Here is a 19,854-nt window from a genome sequence, read left to right on the forward strand (position 1 = left end):
CTATCACTCGATTACAGACCTGAGAGTGGCTATCCTTCAACAAAAAAACTTCAAAAACAGACTCCACGGAGAGACTGCTGAATTGGAATTAATTGGCAAACTGGATACAATTAATTTAGTCTTGAATAGAGACTGGGAATGGATGAGTCATTACACAAAGTAAAACTATTTCCCCATGTTATTTCTCCCTCCCCCCACCCCACCCCCCACTGTTCCTCTGATATTCTTGTTAACTGCTGGAATTAGCCTACCTTGCTTGTCACCATGAAAGGTTTTCCTCCTCCTTCCCCCCCAGGCTGCTGGTGATGGCTCATCTTAAGGGATCACTCTCCTTACAGTTTCAGAGTAGCAGCTGTGTTAGTCTGTATTTGCAAAAAGAAAAGGAGGACTTGTGGCACCTTAGAGACTAACAAATTTATTAGAGCATAAGCTTTCGTGAGCTACAGCTCACTTCATAGGAGCTGTAGCTCACGAAAGCTTATGCTCTAATAAATTTGTTAGTCTCTAAGGTGCCACAAGTACTCCTTTTCTTTCTCCTTACAGTGTGTATGATAAACCCATTGTTTCATGTTCTCTGTGTGTGTGTATATCAATCTCCCCATTGTATTTTCCACCAAATGCATCCGATGAAACGAACCGTTAGCTCACGAAAGCTTATGCTCAAATAAATGTGTTAGTCTCTAAGGTGCCACAAGTCCTCCTTCTCTTTTTGCGAATACAGGCTAACACGGCTGCTGCTCTGAAACTTGATGGGTTCAGGCTCTAAATGTGGGGGGTAATTCTCGCAAAATGTTTGTTATTTTTGCAAATTTACTCTTTACTACGTGTAAATAGGGGAAACACGCAAGGAGCGGGGGGGGAAACGTTTGTCTTTAGGCGACCTTTTATGCCTTTAGGGCCAGCTTCCCTCTCCGTCGCCAATGTGCATTGGGCAGGAGCAGGAGGAATACAGCTGTTATGTTACCTTTGCTTCCTTGCAGTGATGGCACGGGCTGGGAGCCGTCGGACAGTCCCTACATCAGCTCCCCCGCCGGCAGCTACTTTTCCTTTCCGAGCCGAGATTAGGCCGGCGTGAGGCTGGGGCACAGGGTATAAACCCGTGACCCGGCCCTCACGGAGGCGCCCTTCCAGCAGAGGCCCAAGCCCCTGGCTCCCTCTCGCTACCTCCCCCCCCCCAGGCTTTGCCCCTTCCCTCTCTGCCCCCTCCCTGAGCAGCCCCGAGGGGGCGGGGCGCAGCTGCTCCCGGGCATGCTCAGTGCTGCGAGAGAGCAAGGCAGCCCCAAGGCGGGGCGGGCTGGAAGGCGGAGGCTGAGGCGTCTCGCCCCCGGGGCGGGGGACGTGCAGCGCGAGCTGCAGCCGCTGGGATCGGGGATGGCTTCGTGGGGCGCCCAGGGGAACCGCTCCGAGCTCGGTGGGTGACTCCGTCGTTTCCTTGCGCCGCGCGGGAGTTTCGGGCTGAACGCTGGGCCGGGACTGGAGCCGGCCCCTGCCTCTCCCCAGCCCGCCCTAGGGCCTCCCTCCGCGCCTGGGGTCGCCTCCCCGGTGCTGCGCCCTCCCGGTGCTGCGCGCCTGACTCCCGCCGAGCAGCCCGGTGCTTCTCCCCGCCGCCGCCGCCGCCGCCCTTCCCCCGAGCAGGCAGCGTTCCTCGGTGGGCGTCCGCCACGGGCCGCCCTCAGTCCCCGTCCCAGCGCATAGATCTCCCGCCTCCGCCGCGTATCTTCCCCCGGCTCCCCGTCCCACCCAGGCGTCCCCTAGCGCAGCGCCCTCCTCTGCCTCGCTTTCTCCCTTTCCCCGGCGCCCTGACTTCCCGGGGAGGGGGGGGGCCGGCGCGCTCGCCACTACCTGCCTGCCTCGCCTGGGCACGCCCTGCGGGGAGCAGAGGCAGCCGGAGCTCTGGGGGCGACCCGGCTCCTTCCGGCTGGCTAGCCCAGGGCAGCCGCTTGTTACTGAGAGGCGCTGCCTCCGGCGTCGCCTAATCTCCGCCCGAAGCGAGAGCGGCAGGCTGGGGCCACTGGCGCTTCTTGAGGAGTTGTGGGATGCAGTCTGCGGGTTGGGCACCGGAGCTGGGTGAGGAGAAGCAGAGCTCGGGCTGGGTGTTTCTTCTCTGCCTTCCGAGCCTTGCTCTTGGCCTTTCCTTTTCTGATAGTTGGAAGAGGTCTCCCCCCCCCCCCCCCCCGCAGATGAGAGTTCACTTTGGTACAGCTTCTTGTGTAATATCCCACAACTAGAGGCATAGCTGAGGATCATAGGTCCCTGTGTTTCAAAGTAATAGGTTTCAGAGCAGCAGCCGTGTTAGTCTGTAGTCGCAAAAAGAAAAGGAGGACTTTGTGGCACCGTAGAGACTAACACATTTATGTGAGCATAAGCTTTCGGGAGCTACAGCTCACTTCATCGGATGCATTTGGTGGAAAAACAAGGAATAGTGTTTCAAAGCTGTAGCAAGAAAGTTCTTGGCTTTTCAGGTTCACCTCATGGTGCAAGTTGCCCAATTTTTGCTAAAACAAAACTCTAAAATATTGGTTTCGTGGCTTGTTTTTTGCTTTTCTTATATGAATTTGGCATGTCTAAGTTAAACTTGGGTCCAAAATTAAGTCAGTTACATACATTCAAGGCAGATGACTTGTCTTCAGGTGCTTCCTGTTGCTGCTTGAGGGGGATAAAGTGGTCCCTGAAACAGAAGATTGCATTTATTTCATGGGATGCTGTCGATTTAAATTAGTTTCAAAATTTTAAACTTTAATTTTTTATAATTCATGAGAACTCTGTAGATTAAAAAGAAATTTCAATGAAAACAATTGTTTTTAAACTAACGTTCCTCTGCATGGATTTCAACTCGAACATTGCAGTACTAATAAACTAAAAGTGGAAATGAATTTCATTGCTTTTTATTGTCCAAGGTAAGAAACACAAAGTAATTGGAGCATAAATAATGACATGTAAATTTGATTTAAAAAATTTAATTTTTAAGGTAGCGTCCAGAATTTTATAGGTTAAGATACTTGTTTAGAGTGTGACTTTAAAATTAACTACCTTTTTGAATAGTCTTGTGGAATGGGGTTGGTAAATCCAAAGAATTGGCTTGTTTAATCTGAAATTATGAGTCTACGGAGGAAGGATCTGTGATGTTGCACCCCATGTGATTTATGGAAATATGCTTATGAATATGACAACTGGAATATGCTGTACGCTAAATACCCCTTGTATAGTATCATAACAATATTTATAATCTACTGTGTGTTCATCCTATTTGTATGCATGTATCATTCTTGTTTCTGAAGTTAGAAAAATAAAGTATAACTCTGAAATCCTATTGTAATTACACAAAATGTGAGCTGTGCAATTATGCAAATTATGTGGTTTAGAATCTTGATGGCTCCCATTGACTAGGACAATTGGTTGTAAATGGCTCCGTGTACTTGCAAACCTTCATATGTACCTGTGGGCCAGCCCAGGAAGAATAAAGATAAGGAGTACTTGTGGCACCTTCGAGACTAACAAATTTATTAGAGCATAAGCTTTCGTGAGTTACAGCACGAAAGCTTATGCTCTAATAAATTAGTTAGTCTCTAAGGTGCCACAAGTACTCCTTTTCTTTTTGCGAATACAGACTAACACGGCTGCTACTCTGAAATTTATTTGAGCATAAGCTTTCTTGAGCTACAGCTCACTTCATCTGCTACTCTGAAACCCAGGAAGAATGGAGGCTGAGGTCTCACAGGACATGTGATCATGTCACCTGATACTGGAATCCATCTTAAATCTGGTACTTTTCTGGTACTAATTTAGAAGGAGGGGTGGGGAAAGCACAGACAAAAGATTCCCACCTTGTGCCAAAGCTATAAAAGGGGGTGGAACAGAACAAAGGGGGCTGTCAGTCAGGAGAAAACTCCCAGTTAACACCCAAGATGTCTGCTGGAACTAACAAGGACTGTACCAGGGAACAGGATTGGGCCCAGACTAGGAAGGGGTCTAGTCTGTGGAAGAAGCTTATTGAAACATCTAAGGGTGAGATGACCTGTAAATCGGTTTCTTAAAGCATTAGGCTTAGACTTGCATGTTTTTGCTTTATTTTGCTTGGTGACTTACTGAATACATCCGATGAAGTGAGCTGTAGCTCACGAAAGCTTATGCTCAGATAAATTTGTTAGTCCCTAAGGTGCCACACGTACTCCTTTTCTTTTTACTTTGTTCTGTCTGTTATTACTTGAAACCACTTAAATCCTACTTTTTATAGTTAATAAATTCATTTCTGTTTGTTAATAAACTCAGAGTAAGTGATTAATACCTGGGGGAGCAAACAGTTGTGCACATCTCTCAGTGTTATAGAGGGAGGACAATTTATGAATTTACCTTGCATAAGCTTTATACAGAGTAAAACGTATTTATTTGGGGTTTAGATCCTATTGGGAATTCGGTGTCTGGAGACAGTAACCTACTGAACTATTTTCAGTTGAGTCTGCAGCTTTGGGAGTGTGGACCAGACCCTGGGTCTGTTTTGCAACAGTCTATTGTGTCTGGCTCAACAAGATAGGGTTCTGGAAGTCCCAAGCTGCCAGGGATAACGGACTCAGAGGTAATTTCACCACATCAGGTGACAGTCCTAAGGGGATCTTTGTGACCATACCCATCACAGCCAATTTATACAAAGTCTACATGCAAAACTGCACAAAAGGTGCTATTTTAAACTGATTTTGCTAAATTTGTCCAAAACCCTCTGTAGACACACTGAAGGTAGACAGTCCCAAGGGGGTCTCTGTGACCAAACTCATCACAGAGTCAACCTAAGCAAACACATGGGTATAATATTAAGCATTTCTCCAAGGCTTTTTACACTGTGATTTTTGCAGATCTATTATTCCTAAATGGTGCAGCTGGGTTGGGGGATATAGTGGTAAAAACAACTTTATTTGCACTTTGGCTTCTGCTGGAGGAGCTGCACCTACAGTGGAGACATGCCTTTAGCTAGGAGCAAAGCTCCCAACCCAGGTGAACCGCCTCACACTAGTGGAGCTCAAGTTAGCACACAAACAATACGGATGTTGTGGTTCAGCCTCTCAAGCGTGAACGCCGTGTGAAGAGGCTATCCCTGAGCCCCACCCCTTCCGTGTCGGGCCCACTGGAGCTTAGAGCCACCCCGACGCAGCTGCCGGCCCCTGCCCTAGGATACTGTCCCCAACCACCCCTGGAGCGCCGGGAGGGCGGGCAGTGTGGCCCCAGCCCCAGAGCACAGGGCGGGCGGGCAGTGCGGCCCTGGCCCCTGGAGCTGTGCTGAACAGAAGCAGGAGGGGGAGCCTGGAGAGAGAGCATGGGCGGGGCCATGCCTGGCTGTTTGGGGATGATACCCACTGCCCATGCTCTCAAGGCTTGGTGGGCAGTTGGGCCTGACTCAAATTTAGTTCTGTTGAGTATGAAGACAGTTACACTGGTGAATTCTTGGGGTGACGTATAAAAAAATCAGCCCATTTACCTGGGCTGGAAGGCTCACTCCCAGCTGCAGTGTAGATGAACCTGGGGGGTCTGAAAGATCATAGTGTAGAGAAAGCCTTGGAGCATACACTAACTTTTAGCATCATATTGAGGTGTTGGCAAAGTTGACTCTTATCTGTCAGTCCCAAATTTTCATTAAAACAGACTCATCTTCTGGCATTACCAACTTGTATTGACTCACAGGTCTTCTGCCAAGGGATTAATTATTTTTTTCTGGTGTGTGTGTGGGGGGGGGGGAGGGAAGGAGGTTGTAAGAAAAAGAGGGAATTCCCCCCCCCCTCCCCAACACAGCCTTTCTTCTCTCAGGTTTTATTCATGTTTATGTAAAATACTACTAAGTAAGACTTACATTAATCTTTGTCACCTCTCTACTTTGGTATATGAGATGCAGGTTTGTACATGCTATAGTTGCTGTGCAGTTTTTGTGCTGTAGCTCCATGAAGAGAAACTGGTATTTATACAGACTCGTTTAATTAGCCAGAAGTCTGGAATTGTGAGCATGTACAGACATTTAACGTATGTCTATTCGGATTTAGTTCTGTTGAGCTTGAAGATAATTACGCTGGTGAATTTTGGAATGGCGTCCCTGAGGAGAGTTTAGTAACATTTTCTTTTTTAAAAATCAGTGCCAAGTATCATCAGATGGGCAGGACCTTGTTTCTGAAAACTGGACTTGTAAAACATTGGGACAGGGAATTCATAAGAGATTGGGGGAGTCAGACTCATTTTCTTTCTGGGTTTATTATGAAATTCTTCCCTTCCCCTTTTCTAAAAAGACAACTGCTCGGCTACACTTCTTCACATCTGTGAGCCACTGGGTGTCAATCTTGGGGAACAGATTTCAGAGTAGCAGCCGTGTTAGTCTGTATTCGCAAAAAGAAAAGGAGTACTTGTGGCACCTTAGAGACTAACAAATTTATTTGAGCATAAGCTTTCGTGAGCTACAGCTCACTTCATCGGATGCATTTGGTGGAAAAAACAGAGGAGAGATTTATATACACACACACAGAGAACATGAAACAATGGGTTTATCATACACACTGTAAGGAGAGTGATCACTTAAGATAAGCCATCACCAACAGCAGGGGGGGGAAGGAGGAAAACCTTTCATGGTGACAAGCAGGTAGGCTAATTCCAGCAGTTAACAAGAATATCAGAGGAACAGTGGGGGGTGGGGTGGGGGGGAGAAATACCATGGGGAAATAGTTTTACTTTGTGTAATGACTCATCCATTCCCAGTCTCTATTCAAGCCTAAGTTAATTGTATCCAGTTTGCAAATTAATTCCAATTCAGCAGTCTCTCGTTGGAGTCTGTTTTTGAAGCTTTTTTGTTGAAGTATAGCCACTCTTAGGTCTGTGATCGAGTGACCAGAGAGATTGAAGTGTTCTCCAACTGGTTTTTGAATGTTATAATTCTTGACGTCTGATTTGTGTCCATTCATTCTTTTACGTAGAGACTGTCCAGTTTGGCCAATGTACATGGCAGAGGGGCATTGCTGGCACATGATGGCATATATCACATTGGTAGATGCGCAGGTGAACGAGCCTCTGATAGTGTGGCTGATGTGATTAGGCCCTATGATGGTATCCCCTGAATAGATATGTGGACAGAGTTGGCAACGGGCTTTGTTGCAAGGATAGGTTCCTGGGTTAGTGGTTCTGTTGTGTGGTGTGTGGTTGCTGGTGAGTATTTGCTTCAGATTGGGGGGCTGTCTGTAAGCAAGGACTGGTCTGTCTCCCAAGATCTGAGAGAGCGATGGCTCGTCCTTCAGGATAGGTTGTAGATCCTTGATGATGCGTTGGAGGGGTTTTAGTTGGGGGCTGAAGGTGATGGCTAGTGGCGTTCTGTTGTTTTCTTTGTTGGGCCTGTCCTGTAGTAGGTGACTTCTGGGTACTCTTCTGGCTCTGTCAATCTGTTTCTTCACTTCAGCAGGTGGGTACTGTAGTTGTAGGAATGCATGATAGAGATCTTGTAGGTGTTTGTCTCTGTCTGAGGGGTTGGAGCAAATGCGGTTATATCGTAGCGCTTGGCTGTAGACAATGGATCGAGTGGTATGATCTGGATGAAAGCTAGAGGCATGTAGGTAGGAATAGCGGTCAGTAGGTTTCCGATATAGGGTGGTGTTTATGTGACCATCGCTTATTAGCACCGTAGTGTCCAGGAAGTGGATCTCTTGTGTGGACTGGTCCAGGCTGAGGTTGATGGTGGGATGGAAATTGTTGAAATCATGGTGGAATTCCTCAAGAGCTTCTTTTCCATGGGTCCAGATGATGAAGATGTCATCAATGTAGCGCAAGTAGAGTAGGGGCATTAGGGAACGAGAGCTGAGGAAGCGTTGTTCTAAGTCAGCCATAAAAATGTTGGCATACTGTGGGGCCATGCGGGTACCCATCGCAGTGCCGCTGATTTGAAGGTATACATTGTCACCAAATGTGAAATAGTTATGGGTCAGGACAAAGTCACAAAGTTCTGCCACCAGGTTAGCCGTGACAGTATCGGGGATACTGTTCCTGACGGCTTGTAGTCCATCTTTGTGTGGAATGTTGGTGTAGAGGGCTTCTACATCCATAGTGGCTAGGATGGTGTTTTTAGGAAGATCACCAATGGACTGTAGTTTCCTCAGGAAATCGGTGGTGTCTCGAAGATAGCTGGGAGTGCTGGTAACGAAGGGCCTGAGGAGGGAGTCTACATAGCCAGACAATCCTGCTGTCAGGGTGCCAATGCCTGAGATGATGGGGCGTCCAGGATTTCCAGGTTTATGGATCTTGGGTAGCAGATAGAATACCCCAGGTCCTGGCTCCAGGGGTGTGTCTGTGCGGATTTGTTCTTGTGCTTTTTCAGGGAGTTTCTTGAGCAAATGCTGTAGTTTCTTTTGGTAACTCTCAGTGGGATCAGAGGGTAATGGCTTGTAGAAAGTGGTGTTGGAGAGCTGCCTAGTAGCCTCTTGTTCATACTCTGACCTCTGATCCCACTGAGAGTTACCAAAAGAAACTACAGCATTTGCTCAAGAAACTCCCTGAAAAAGCACAAGAACAAATCCGCACAGACACACCCCTGGAGCCAGGACCTGGGGTATTCTATCTGCTACCCAAGATCCATAAACCTGGAAATCCTGGACGCCCCATCATCTCAGGCATTGGCACCCTGACAGCAGGATTGTCTGGCTATGTAGACTCCCTCCTCAGGCCCTTCGTTACCAGCACTCCCAGCTATCTTCGAGACACCACCGATTTCCTGAGGAAACTACAGTCCATTGGTGATCTTCCTAAAAACACCATCCTAGCCACTATGGATGTAGAAGCCCTCTACACCAACATTCCACACAAAGATGGACTACAAGCCGTCAGGAACAGTATCCCCGATACTGTCACGGCTAACCTGGTGGCAGAACTTTGTGACTTTGTCCTGACCCATAACTATTTCACATTTGGTGACAATGTATACCTTCAAATCAGCGGCACTGCGATGGGTACCCGCATGGCCCCACAGTATGCCAACATTTTTATGGCTGACTTAGAACAACGCTTCCTCAGCTCTCGTTCCCTAATGCCCCTACTCTACTTGCGCTACATTGATGACATCTTCATCATCTGGACCCATGGAAAAGAAGCTCTTGAGGAATTCCACCATGATTTCAACAATTTCCATCCCACCATCAACCTCAGCCTGGACCAGTCCACACAAGAGATCCACTTCCTGGACACTACGGTGCTAATAAGCGATGGTCACATAAACACCACCCTATATCGGAAACCTACTGACCGCTATTCCTACCTACATGCCTCTAGCTTTCATCCAGATCATACCACTCGATCCATTGTCTACAGCCAAGCGCTACGATATAACCGCATTTGCTCCAACCCCTCAGACAGAGACAAACACCTACAAGATCTCTATCATGCATTCCTACAACTACAGTACCCACCTGCTGAAGTGAAGAAACAGATTGACAGAGCCAGAAGAGTACCCAGAAGTCACCTACTACAGGACAGGCCCAACAAAGAAAACAACAGAACGCCACTAGCCATCACCTTCAGCCCCCAACTAAAACCCCTCCAACGCATCATCAAGGATCTACAACCTATCCTGAAGGACGAGCCATCGCTCTCTCAGATCTTGGGAGACAGACCAGTCCTTGCTTACAGACAGCCCCCCAATCTGAAGCAAATACTCACCAGCAACCACACACCACACAACAGAACCACTAATCCAGGAACCTATCCTTGCAACAAAGCCCGTTGCCAACTCTGTCCACATATCTATTCAGGGGATACCATCATAGGGCCTAATCACATCAGCCACACTATCAGAGGCTCGTTCACCTGCGCATCTACCAATGTGATATATGCCATCATGTGCCAGCAATGCCCCTCTGCCATGTACATTGGCCAAACTGGACAGTCTCTACGTAAAAGAATGAATGGACACAAATCAGACGTCAAGAATTATAACATTCAAAAACCAGTTGGAGAACACTTCAATCTCTCTGGTCACTCGATCACAGACCTAAGAGTGGCTATACTTCAACAAAAAAGCTTCAAAAACAGACTCCAACGAGAGACTGCTGAATTGGAATTAATTTGCAAACTGGATACAATTAACTTAGGCTTGAATAGAGAGTGGGAATGGATGAGTCATTACACAAAGTAAAACTATTTCCCCATGGTATTTCTCCCCCCCACCCCACCCCCCACTGTTCCTCTGATATTCTTAAAAAGAAAAGGAGTACGTGTGGCACCTTAGAGACTAACAAATTTATTAGAGCATAAGCTTTCGTGAGCTACAGCTCACTTCATCGGATGCATCCGATGTTGCATCCGATGAAGTGAGCTGTAGCTCACGAAAGCTTATGCTCTAATAAATTTGTTAGTCTCTAAGGTGCCACACGTACTCCTTTTCTTTTTGCGAATACAGACTAACACGGCTGCTACTCTGAAACCTCTGATATTCTTGTTAACTGCTGGAATTAGCCTACCTGCTTGTCACCATGAAAGGTTTTCCTCCTTCCCCCCCCGCTGTTGGTGATGGCTTATCTTAAGTGATCACTCTCCTTACAGTGTGTATGATAAACCCATTGTTTCATGTTCTCTGTGTGTGTGTATATAAATCTCTCCTCTGTTTTTTCCACCAAATGCATCCGATGAAGTGAGCTGTAGCTCACGAAAGCTTATGCTCAAATAAATTTGTTAGTCTCTAAGGTGCCACAAGTACTCCTTTTCTTTTTGCGAATCTTGGGGAAGTGTGTAGATAATCACTGTTGTGCTTAAATTTCAGTTTTCAGCCGAGTATCGGAAATGATAGTGACAACTATCCTCTATAGTTAAGGCCCTGCCAAAGTCACGGTCCATTTTGGACAATTTCATGATCATAGGATTTTTAAAATAGTCAATTTCATGGTTTCAGATGTTTACATCTGACATTTCAGGGTATTGTAACCATGGGACTGATCCAAAAGGGGGTGTAGGGAGGCGGTGTAGTACCCCGCTGCCCCGGAGAAGAACAAGCTCCACTGGTCACCAGAGTGGGCAGGGCCACAGTACTCCAAGCCCGCCCCCCAGAGGGTTAGTTGCTGGACAGGAAGTATAAGAGCCCAACCCCAGAGCTCACTCAAAGAACAAACGCTGAAGAGAGGCCAGACGCCCCCTGCCCAGCTCCTGCTGGGGAGACTCCAGCAACCAGTGATGGACCTGAAGACTGGCCCGACCAGCCGATACTTGACACAGATCAGCATGTGGGAGAGTTGTGAGCCTACCCCTCGCTAGCTACCCAGAAGATCCAATGGTGATAGACCCCCCTGAGGACACCACCTTGACCCAGGTATCCTCTGAGGGGGAGTTGGGAAGTAGCCTGGGGGCAGCCGATCCAAGTCTGGCTGCAACACTGCCGGGACCCATGTCAGTGTGTTGCGGCCGGGATCCCAACTGACACAGCAGCGGGACTTTGGCTGCTGCTAGGGCTCCAGGCTGGGATGCAACGTGTGGATGGCAGTCTCCCCCTCTCCCAGGCCTGAAGCCTGGGTGTGCTATTTACTTGTGTTTGCTCAGCCCCTGCCTGAGGGACTGAGCCTTAGACTCACTGCTTCCTTACCTATATAAACTGCTGCTCAGCCCCTATCTGAGGGCCTGAGACTTGAACTCATTGCTGCCCCACCCTGGGCCTGGGCCTGTTGACTATATAACTTGTTGCTCAGTCCCTGCTGAAGGGCTTGAGCTGTGACTCTTTACTGCCCCACCCGGATCCCAGGCTTGGGCTTGTTAACTGCTAATTGTTACCTATGTGTGTTCAGCCCCTGCGGGTCGGCTTGAGCCAAGACTCCTGTGGCCTGACTGATTCCTCCGGGGCCAGTTCTAGGACTAAGGGAGGCGGTGTGGTTCCCCGCCGCCCCGGAGAGGGATGAGCCCCGACGAACCCGCTCCACATGGGTCATAGGAAAGATTACTGTCAGGGGGTTGTGGGATCACCACCTTTACTTCTGCGCTACTGCTGGGGGAGCGCTGCCTTCGGAGCTGGGCAACTGGAGAACAGCGGCTGCTGGCTGGGCTCCAAGCTCTAAAGCCAGCACCACTGCGAGCAGCAGCACGAAGTGAGGATTGCAGGATATGGGGGAGCAGGTTACCCTACATTTGGGTTTTCCTGGCAGCCTCTCTGCCCAGGTCAGGGTGAGGGCACTGATAGCTGGGGCTGCAGCCTCTCCACCTGGATTGTGGCCTGTCCCAGCCAGCTGCCACAGAGCTTCCTACAGCTGGGGGAGGTTCCCAGAGGCGGGTGGCCCCAGCTCATGGAGTGGCTCCTGCAAGGGAAAGGAAGTCCTGTCTCTCCCCAGCCTGGGCTGGGATTAGCGGTTGGAGCCTGACCCACAGTAGGAGCCTGTGCCTGGGGTGCCCCCAGCCCTGCCCTTCCCCTGCCATAGACTGATTTCATGGTCCATGATCATGAATTTGGTAGGGCCTTTTCTATAGTGTAAGGGCTGGTCTACACTGAAAACTTAAGTTGACATAACTACATGTGTCGGGGTGTGAAAAATTCATACCCCCTGAGAGATAGCTATGCCAACCTAACCCCCGGTGTGGACAGTGTTAGGTTCACGGTGGAGGTGGATTTACTGCAGTAAGGGGAGAACCCCTCCTGTTGATGTAATGAGTGTCTACACTGAACTGCTTCAGATGTGCCACTGTAGCGTTTTAAATGTAGACATACCCCAAAATTTCATTGTTGAAATACAGGGCTTGTCTATGTACAAAAGTTGTGCTTGTTTAACAAAAATAGGGTTTAAAACTGATTTTAATTAAGTCTGTGCAAATCCCTCTATGGTGACGCAATGATTTAAAATATTTGCCACCTTAGCTTTTATCTGTAACTTTGCCATTGAAAGCTTAAGTGATATGAATTAGTTTTAAATCTTCAGTGTGTCTACAGAGGGTTTTGGACAAGTTTAGCAAAATCAGTTTAAAATAGCACCTTTTGTTAATCCAGTGCAGTTTTGCATGTAGACTTTGTATAAATTGGCTGTGATGGGTATGGTCACAGAAATCCCCTTAGGACTGTCACCTGATGTGGTGAAGTTACCTCTGAGTCCGTTATCCCTGGCAGCTTGGGACTTCCAGAACCCTATCTTGTTGAGCCAGACACAATAGACTGTTGCAAAACAGACCCAGGGTCGGGTCCACACTCCCAAAGCTGCAGACTCAACTGAAAATAGTTCAGTAGGTTACTGTCTCCAGACACCGAATTCCCAATAGGATCTAAACCCCAAATAAATACGTTTTACTCTGTATAAAGCTTATGCAGGGTAAATTCATAAATTGTCCTCCCTCTATAACACTGAGAGATGTGCACAACTGTTTGCTCCCCCAGGTATTAATCACTTACTCTGAGTTTATTAACAAACAGAAATGAATTTATTAACTATAAAAAGTAGGATTTAAGTGGTTTCAAGTAATAATACAGAACAAAGTAAGTCACCAAGCAAAATAAAGCAAAAACATGCAAGTCTAAGCCTAATGCTTTGAGAAACTGATTTACAGGTCATATCTCACCTTCAGAGATGTTTCAGTAAGCTTCTTTCACAGACTAGATTCCTTCCTAGTCTGGGCCCAATCCTGTCCCCTGGTACAGTCCTTGTTAGTTCCAGCAGACATCTTGGGTGTTAACTGGGGGTTTTCTCCTGACTGGCAGCCCCCTTGGTTGTGTTCCACCTCCTTTTATAGCTTTGGCACAAGATGGGAATCTTTTGTCTATGCTTGTCCCCACCCCTGTGTCATCAATGGAAAAATACCAGATTTAAGATGGATTCTAGTATCATGTGATATGGTCACGTGTCACTGTAAGACCTCCTAGTCTCCATTCTTCCTGGGTTGGTCCACATGTACGAAGGAAAGTTTGCAGGTAAATAAACCATTTACAGCCACTTGTCCTAGTCACCCTTTGCATAATTGCAATAGGACCTCAGAGTTATACTTTGTATTTCTAGTTTTAGAAACAAGAATGATACTTGCATACAAATAAAAGGAATATTTTCAGTAGGTTATAACCTTTGTTATGATACCTTACAAGAGACCTTTTGCATAAAGCATATTCCAGTTACAGCATATTCACAGTCATAAGTGTATTTCCATATAATACATGGAGTGCTGTGCCAGATTTCTGTTACCAATCAGCCTGAGGGATCAGGTGATCAGGCTGAGGCCGCAGGATTATTAGGGGAGAAGATGACCAAGCATACCAAGTAACTTAGTTTTAAAGCTTTATTGATAAAATAATATAACAGTGGAGAGTGCTTGTGGGGTTCCTCATATCACTCGGAAGAAAGTGTTAGTGCCCCAAGCCCTAACCCACTTTCATACTCTCACCCGCACTACCCGAGGCTGGCCAAGCCTGAGGGTAATGTAAGAAGGGGGGGGAGGTGGTGGGCGGGAGTTCTTGTCCCATGCATGGGTCCTCCAGGGTCCACTGTTGATCTCTGATTTGCCTCAGCTCCCAGGAGGGTTTTTAAGTCCTTGGTGTCGCTTGGGGGTGTCTCCTTCCGGGACCTTTGTTCCCCAACTCTGTGTACCAGTTCAAATTGGTCTTCCATGGCTTCCTCAGCTTTCCCAAAACACGCTGGCTTCAGGGCCGTGAGGCGCTTATTTTTCCTCTCGTTGACCTTGTCTCACTCCTTTTCGCGGCCCCTGCAATTTTGTTCCGCAACTCTCCTTTCTCATGGCTGATCGGGGCGGGTGGATTCCCCCCTTCTGTCTTGGCAGGTATCAGAGTGTGTGCAATGGCCTTAGGCTGGAATCAGTTCCTTATCTTTGGGTTTAGCTGGAACATCAAGTTAACCCGTTCTTTTCTCCTTTCCTCCCCCTTCGGCCTTTCACTGCCTGCAAAGAAACCTTTCACTCCACACTCATACCTTTAACCCTTCCCAGGATCCTTTCCAATACACACAAAAAGATTAGCAATATAAGATGCTGGTGTTTACCCAGGGGACCCCTGGGGCGGGGAGGGGGAAGCTATATTGTGATAGTTCAATGTCACACTAGCGTTCAAGAAAAAAGCTCAGACTAAATTACAGAAATTTTGAGTAATTAGTCCCTGTCCCAGAAAGTTTACAATTGATCTTTTCATTTGTGTTTGTACAGGACCTAGTGCAAGGGGGTCCTGGTCAGTGAGTGGGGCTTCTAGGCACTGCTACAATAGAAATGATAGCTAAATAAAACCTAGGTTCTTCCTGATTCTTGCCCTCAAGTTTCATTTTCAACCACATGATTCTATGAATTAAGTCTTTGGTATCCTTTCACTCTTCTTTTTTTTAAAATTTTTACAAAGTTTTTCCTTACCCAGGGTGGTAGAGCTCCTTCAAGTGATTGCCTTTTGGCAACTATTTCTTGGGTTACCAAGAAAGTGGAGCAGGGCAGAAGCACTGGTGTGATTGTTCTGAGGGAGGCTCTCTTGCTTGGATGGAGGGCAGAATTAGGGGTCTGGGGTTCCTGCTACTGCTCTATTTGTGAGCCACTTTCTATCTGTTCTGGCACCTAATGCCACCTGGTTGATTCAAAGGACAAAATGATAGGTGCATGTTTAGAAATATATAGATACATACAGGTTTTTTTTGGTCCCTTTCTGTGCAGTTTGGAATTTGAGTGTTAACTCTGCTCCCAACTGGAGTTTAATATTTATTTCAGCGTTGACGTTTCATAGTAGTTCTCTGGATGTGCAGGCCACATGGTTTTTCAGCCTCTACTGAAAATAGTGGCACATTTTATTGGAATCTATCTTGTTTTCAAATGGTGGTGAGTCAGCATTATAGATCTGAGACTTCTTCAATTTAAATGACGTTCTCTTACTTAGGTGGGAGTCTTAGTATTTGTTTTTCTTCTTATGGCCCAGTTAATGTTCCCTTGCAAGTTATTACGGAAAACTATTATGTACTTACAATGTTTTCCAAGTTCTTAATTTCAGACTGCTAACACAGGACATAAATTTAAATCAATGCTATGATGTGGCACCCCTGAGCATGAGGAAGGAGAGGGAAAAATAATAATGTAAAGTGTTAACTCACATCCAAAAGTAAAGTTTGAATCTTAAATAACTATAGTGTTTTAAAAGGTTAAAAACTAAGTTTTTGGAAGCAGCCTTTTTAATAAACAATTTCAAGGGGATGAAATCTTGTGTTCTGAGATGTCTGCAGTTAAATCTCTGAGATAACATAAGAAAAGAAGCTGCATTATATTTTCTTGGCTTAATAAGCCTTAAGGGGGAAGTGACTAAAAACCTGAGTATGTGGTTCACCATCTCTAACTCAGGCTGTTTGACTGAGTGAGGCTATGGCTGTGTTTCAGCAGCAGGAGTTTTGCAGCTCTGCTGCTGTAATATATATGCTTTCTACAGTGCCGGAAGGGGTTTATCCATCGCTGTAGTAAATCTATCCCCTTGAGGGGCTGTAGCTAGGCCGACAGAAGAATCCTTCCATTGACCTAGCTGTGTCTATACTTGGGCATAAATTGGCTTAACTACTTCTAATGAATTTTTCACACCCTTGAGTGATGTTGCTAAGTTTTCATTGTAGACCAGGCCCGAGATAGCTGAACTGGAAATAAAAGGGAAACACGGTTCATGTTCACCCCTTCTCAGAATCTGTAGAACAGGGGTTCTCAAACTGGGGGTCGGGACCCCTCAGGTGATCGCGAGGTCATTACATGGGGGGTGGTGAGCTGTCAACCTCCACCCCAAACCCTGCTTTTCTCCAGCATGTATAAATCGTGTTAAGTTCAACATACTGTTTAATATATTTATTAAGGGGGGTCACACTCAGAGGCTTGCGATGTGAAAGGAGTTGCCAGTAGAAAAGTTTGAGACCCACTGCTGTAGAATCATTCTAGGGACTATGAAGTAGTCAGTGATGTGTGGGCTATACATTGATGTTCTTGGCCATAGCTAATTATGATTGCTTCTAACAGAACATAGACCTTGCTTGGGAGGCAGCAGCTGGAGGCTATTTTTCTTTCACAGGAGTCCTGCAGTAAAGCCCTGGTTGAAAATTTTGGGCAGACACTTTTACCACTATTGCACTGAATTCAGAAATAACTATAGCTTGGGGAAGAAACTGGACTAGGTAGAGGCTTTGCATCAGATATCTAAGTAGTCTGTGGCAGGGGTTCTCACAACAAATTCTTTCGTAGCCTCAGAGTGTGGCTGCCAACTCCTGCTGGTGGCCGCTCTGATACGTTTTCCTAAAAAATTAATTAACTTTAGGAAAAACAAATAAATATGCATGTATACATGTCCAAATCATAGTCATTTATATAACTAGCTAAAAGAAAAGGAGTACTTATGGCACCTTAGAGACTAACAAATTTATTTGAGCATAAGCTTTCGTGAGCTACAGCTCACTTCATTGGATGCAATCAGTGGAAAATACAGTGGGGAGATTTATATACACAGAGAACATGAAACAATGGGTGTTACCATACAGACTCTAACAAGAGTGATGAGGAAAGGTGAGCTATTACCAGCAGGAGATCGGGGGGGGGGGGGGAAAGGGGAGGGAAAACCTTTTATAGTGATAATCAAGGTGGGCCATTTCCAGCAGTTGACAAGAACGTGTGAGGAACGGGGGGGGGGAGGGAGGAGAATAAACATGAGAAAATAGTTTTACTTTGTGTAATGACCCATCCACTCCCAGTCTTTATTCAAGCCTAAGTTAATTGTATCCAGTTTGCAAATTCCAATTCAGCAGTCTCTCATTGGAGTCTGTTTTTGAAGTTTTTTTTGTTGTTGTTGAAGAATTGCCACTTTTAGGTCTGTAATCGAGTGACCAAAGAGATTGAAGTGTTCTCCAACTGGTTTTTGAATGTTATCATTCTTGACGTCTGATTTGTGTCCATTTATTCTTTTACGTAGAGACTGTCCAGTTTGGCCAATGTACATGGCAGAGGGGCATTGCTGGCACATGATGGCATATATCACATAGGTAGATGCACAGGTAAACGAGCCTCTGATAGTGTGGCTGATGTGATTAGGCCCTATGATGGTGTCCCCTGAATAGATATGTGAACACAGTTAGCAACGGGCTTTGTTGCAAGGATAGGTTCCTGGGTTAGTAGTTGTGGTATGTGGTTGCTGGTGAGAGTATTTGCTTCAGGTTGTTGGGCTGTCTGTAAGCAAGGACTGGCCTGTCTCCCAAGATCTTTGAGAGTGATGGGTTGTCCTTCAGGATAGGTTGTAGATCCTTGATGATGCGTTGGAGAGGTTTTAGTTGGGGGCTGAAGGTGATGGCTAGTGGCGTTCTGTTTGTTGGGCCTGTCGTGTAGTAGGTGACTTCTGGGTACTCTTCTGGCTCTGTCAATCTGTTTCTTCACTTCAGCAGGTGGGTATTGTAGTTGTAAGAACACTTGATAGAGATCATGTAGGTGTTTGTCTCTGTCAGAGGGGTTGGAGCAAACGCGGTTATATCGTAGAGCTTGGCTGTAGACAATGGATTGTGTTGTGTGGTCTGGATGAAAGCTGAAGGCATGTAGGTAAGCATAGCGGTCAATAGGTTTCCGATATAGGGTGGTGTTTATGTGACCATCGCTTATTAGCACCGTAGTGTCCAGGAAGTGGATCTCTTGTGTGGACTGGTCCAGGTTGAGGTTGATGGTGGGATGGAAATTGTTGAAATCGTGGTGGAATTCCTCAAGGGCTTCTTTTCCATGGGTCCAGAGGATGATGTTATCAATGTAGAGCGAGTAGAAAGGCGCATTAGGGGACAAGAGCTGAGGAAGCATTGTTCTAAGTCAGCCATAAAAATGTTGGCATACTGTGGGGTTGCAAGCTTCCAGAGAACAATTACCACCCATTTCTTTACTGTCTAAGCAGCTCTCGTTTTGATGTGTATGCACTTTAATGCTCAGATGAATGTGGCATATAACAAAAGGAATGTGATCTTCCACATACAAAAGTTCGGGAGCCATTGCTGATCATCCCAGATTTGTATCGTGATCCAGTCCTACCACTCAGTGCTTGTACTACAGGCTCGCAAAACACTGTTGCACTGTGTGCAGTTTGTCATTGAATACCTACGGTAGCTGGTTAGCTTTTTTGCCATCTTCTGCTCATTCTCTGTATCCCCTCTGTGTCTTGAGAGTGTGGTTCTTGCAAATATGAAAAAATCCCTTACCCTGTCCTTAAAATGGGCAAGAGATGCTCCACTGATCTGTGTGGCTTCTGGTGGTGAAGTGAAAAAAACTGCAAAAAAAAAAAAAATAGCCAAATGTCAACTCTCTCTGTTTAAAATAGCTGTGAGTAGCAGTATTCCATAGGAACTTCTGTGGGTAAAACTTCTTCTAGTGTAGACAAGTCCTTAGTGGAAACCACCTTCTTGCTATCAGAATTTCCTTGCTTGCTTTTGGGGAAAGCTACAGTTCCAGGTTGTCATCATGTAACATCACTATTAAGATCCTTCAACATTCTTGCTAAAGATCTTCAGCAAAGAGGGAATAGCGAGTACATGGTTCGTGTATTTCAAATCTAAGTTACATTTATTTATATTAAATTATCAAATTGCACAAATGTTTCTGCAGAGAAAAAACTTGCTAGAGATCTTTCACTTTTTGCAAAAACTTCATAAAATTCTTAATAGACTTGCATTCCCTTCATCCTCTTTTTTTCAAGCCATTTTGTGCAAACACACTGTTGTTGCAGTAACTAAAAACAAGTATCTAGTAACGTACCTTATAGTACAGAGTATACCTTTAAAATTTTTAAATACATTTCAAATACAAATTTAAATATTTATCAGTCCCATTCCAAGCTATATTGCTGTTTGAGTCTATACTTACAAAATATTTAAACCTAACCTGCAAAGGTTTCTTCTCACTTCCTCCTCCTTTTCACGCACATGCACA

The 19,854-nt window shown here is 46.0% G+C and overlaps 1 protein-coding gene across 11 annotated transcripts in view; it reads left to right on the forward strand.

Annotated features, from left to right (window-relative positions):
• The first annotated feature begins 1,125 nt into the window (after positions 1-1,125).
• RELL1 (RELT like 1) overlaps positions 1,126-19,854 on the forward strand; it is a 109,582-nt gene continuing 90,853 nt past the window's right edge. For 10 of the 11 annotated variants that reach the window (XR_006281133.1, XR_006281132.1, XR_005292546.2 and 7 more), the window contains exon 1: positions 1,219-1,411. Coding sequence is in view for 8 of the 11 variants with exons in the window: in XM_043513980.1 (XP_043369915.1) it covers positions 1,249-1,411 (163 nt within the window). In the remaining 3 variants the exon portion in view is untranslated. Of the gene's footprint in view, positions 1,412-19,854 lie in introns of all 11 variants that reach the window. The other variant, XM_043513981.1, reaches the window with a different exon arrangement.

This window comes from Dermochelys coriacea, chromosome 4, assembly GCF_009764565.3.
Source record: "Dermochelys coriacea isolate rDerCor1 chromosome 4, rDerCor1.pri.v4, whole genome shotgun sequence".
Classification (NCBI taxonomy): Eukaryota; Metazoa; Chordata; order Testudines; family Dermochelyidae; genus Dermochelys; species Dermochelys coriacea.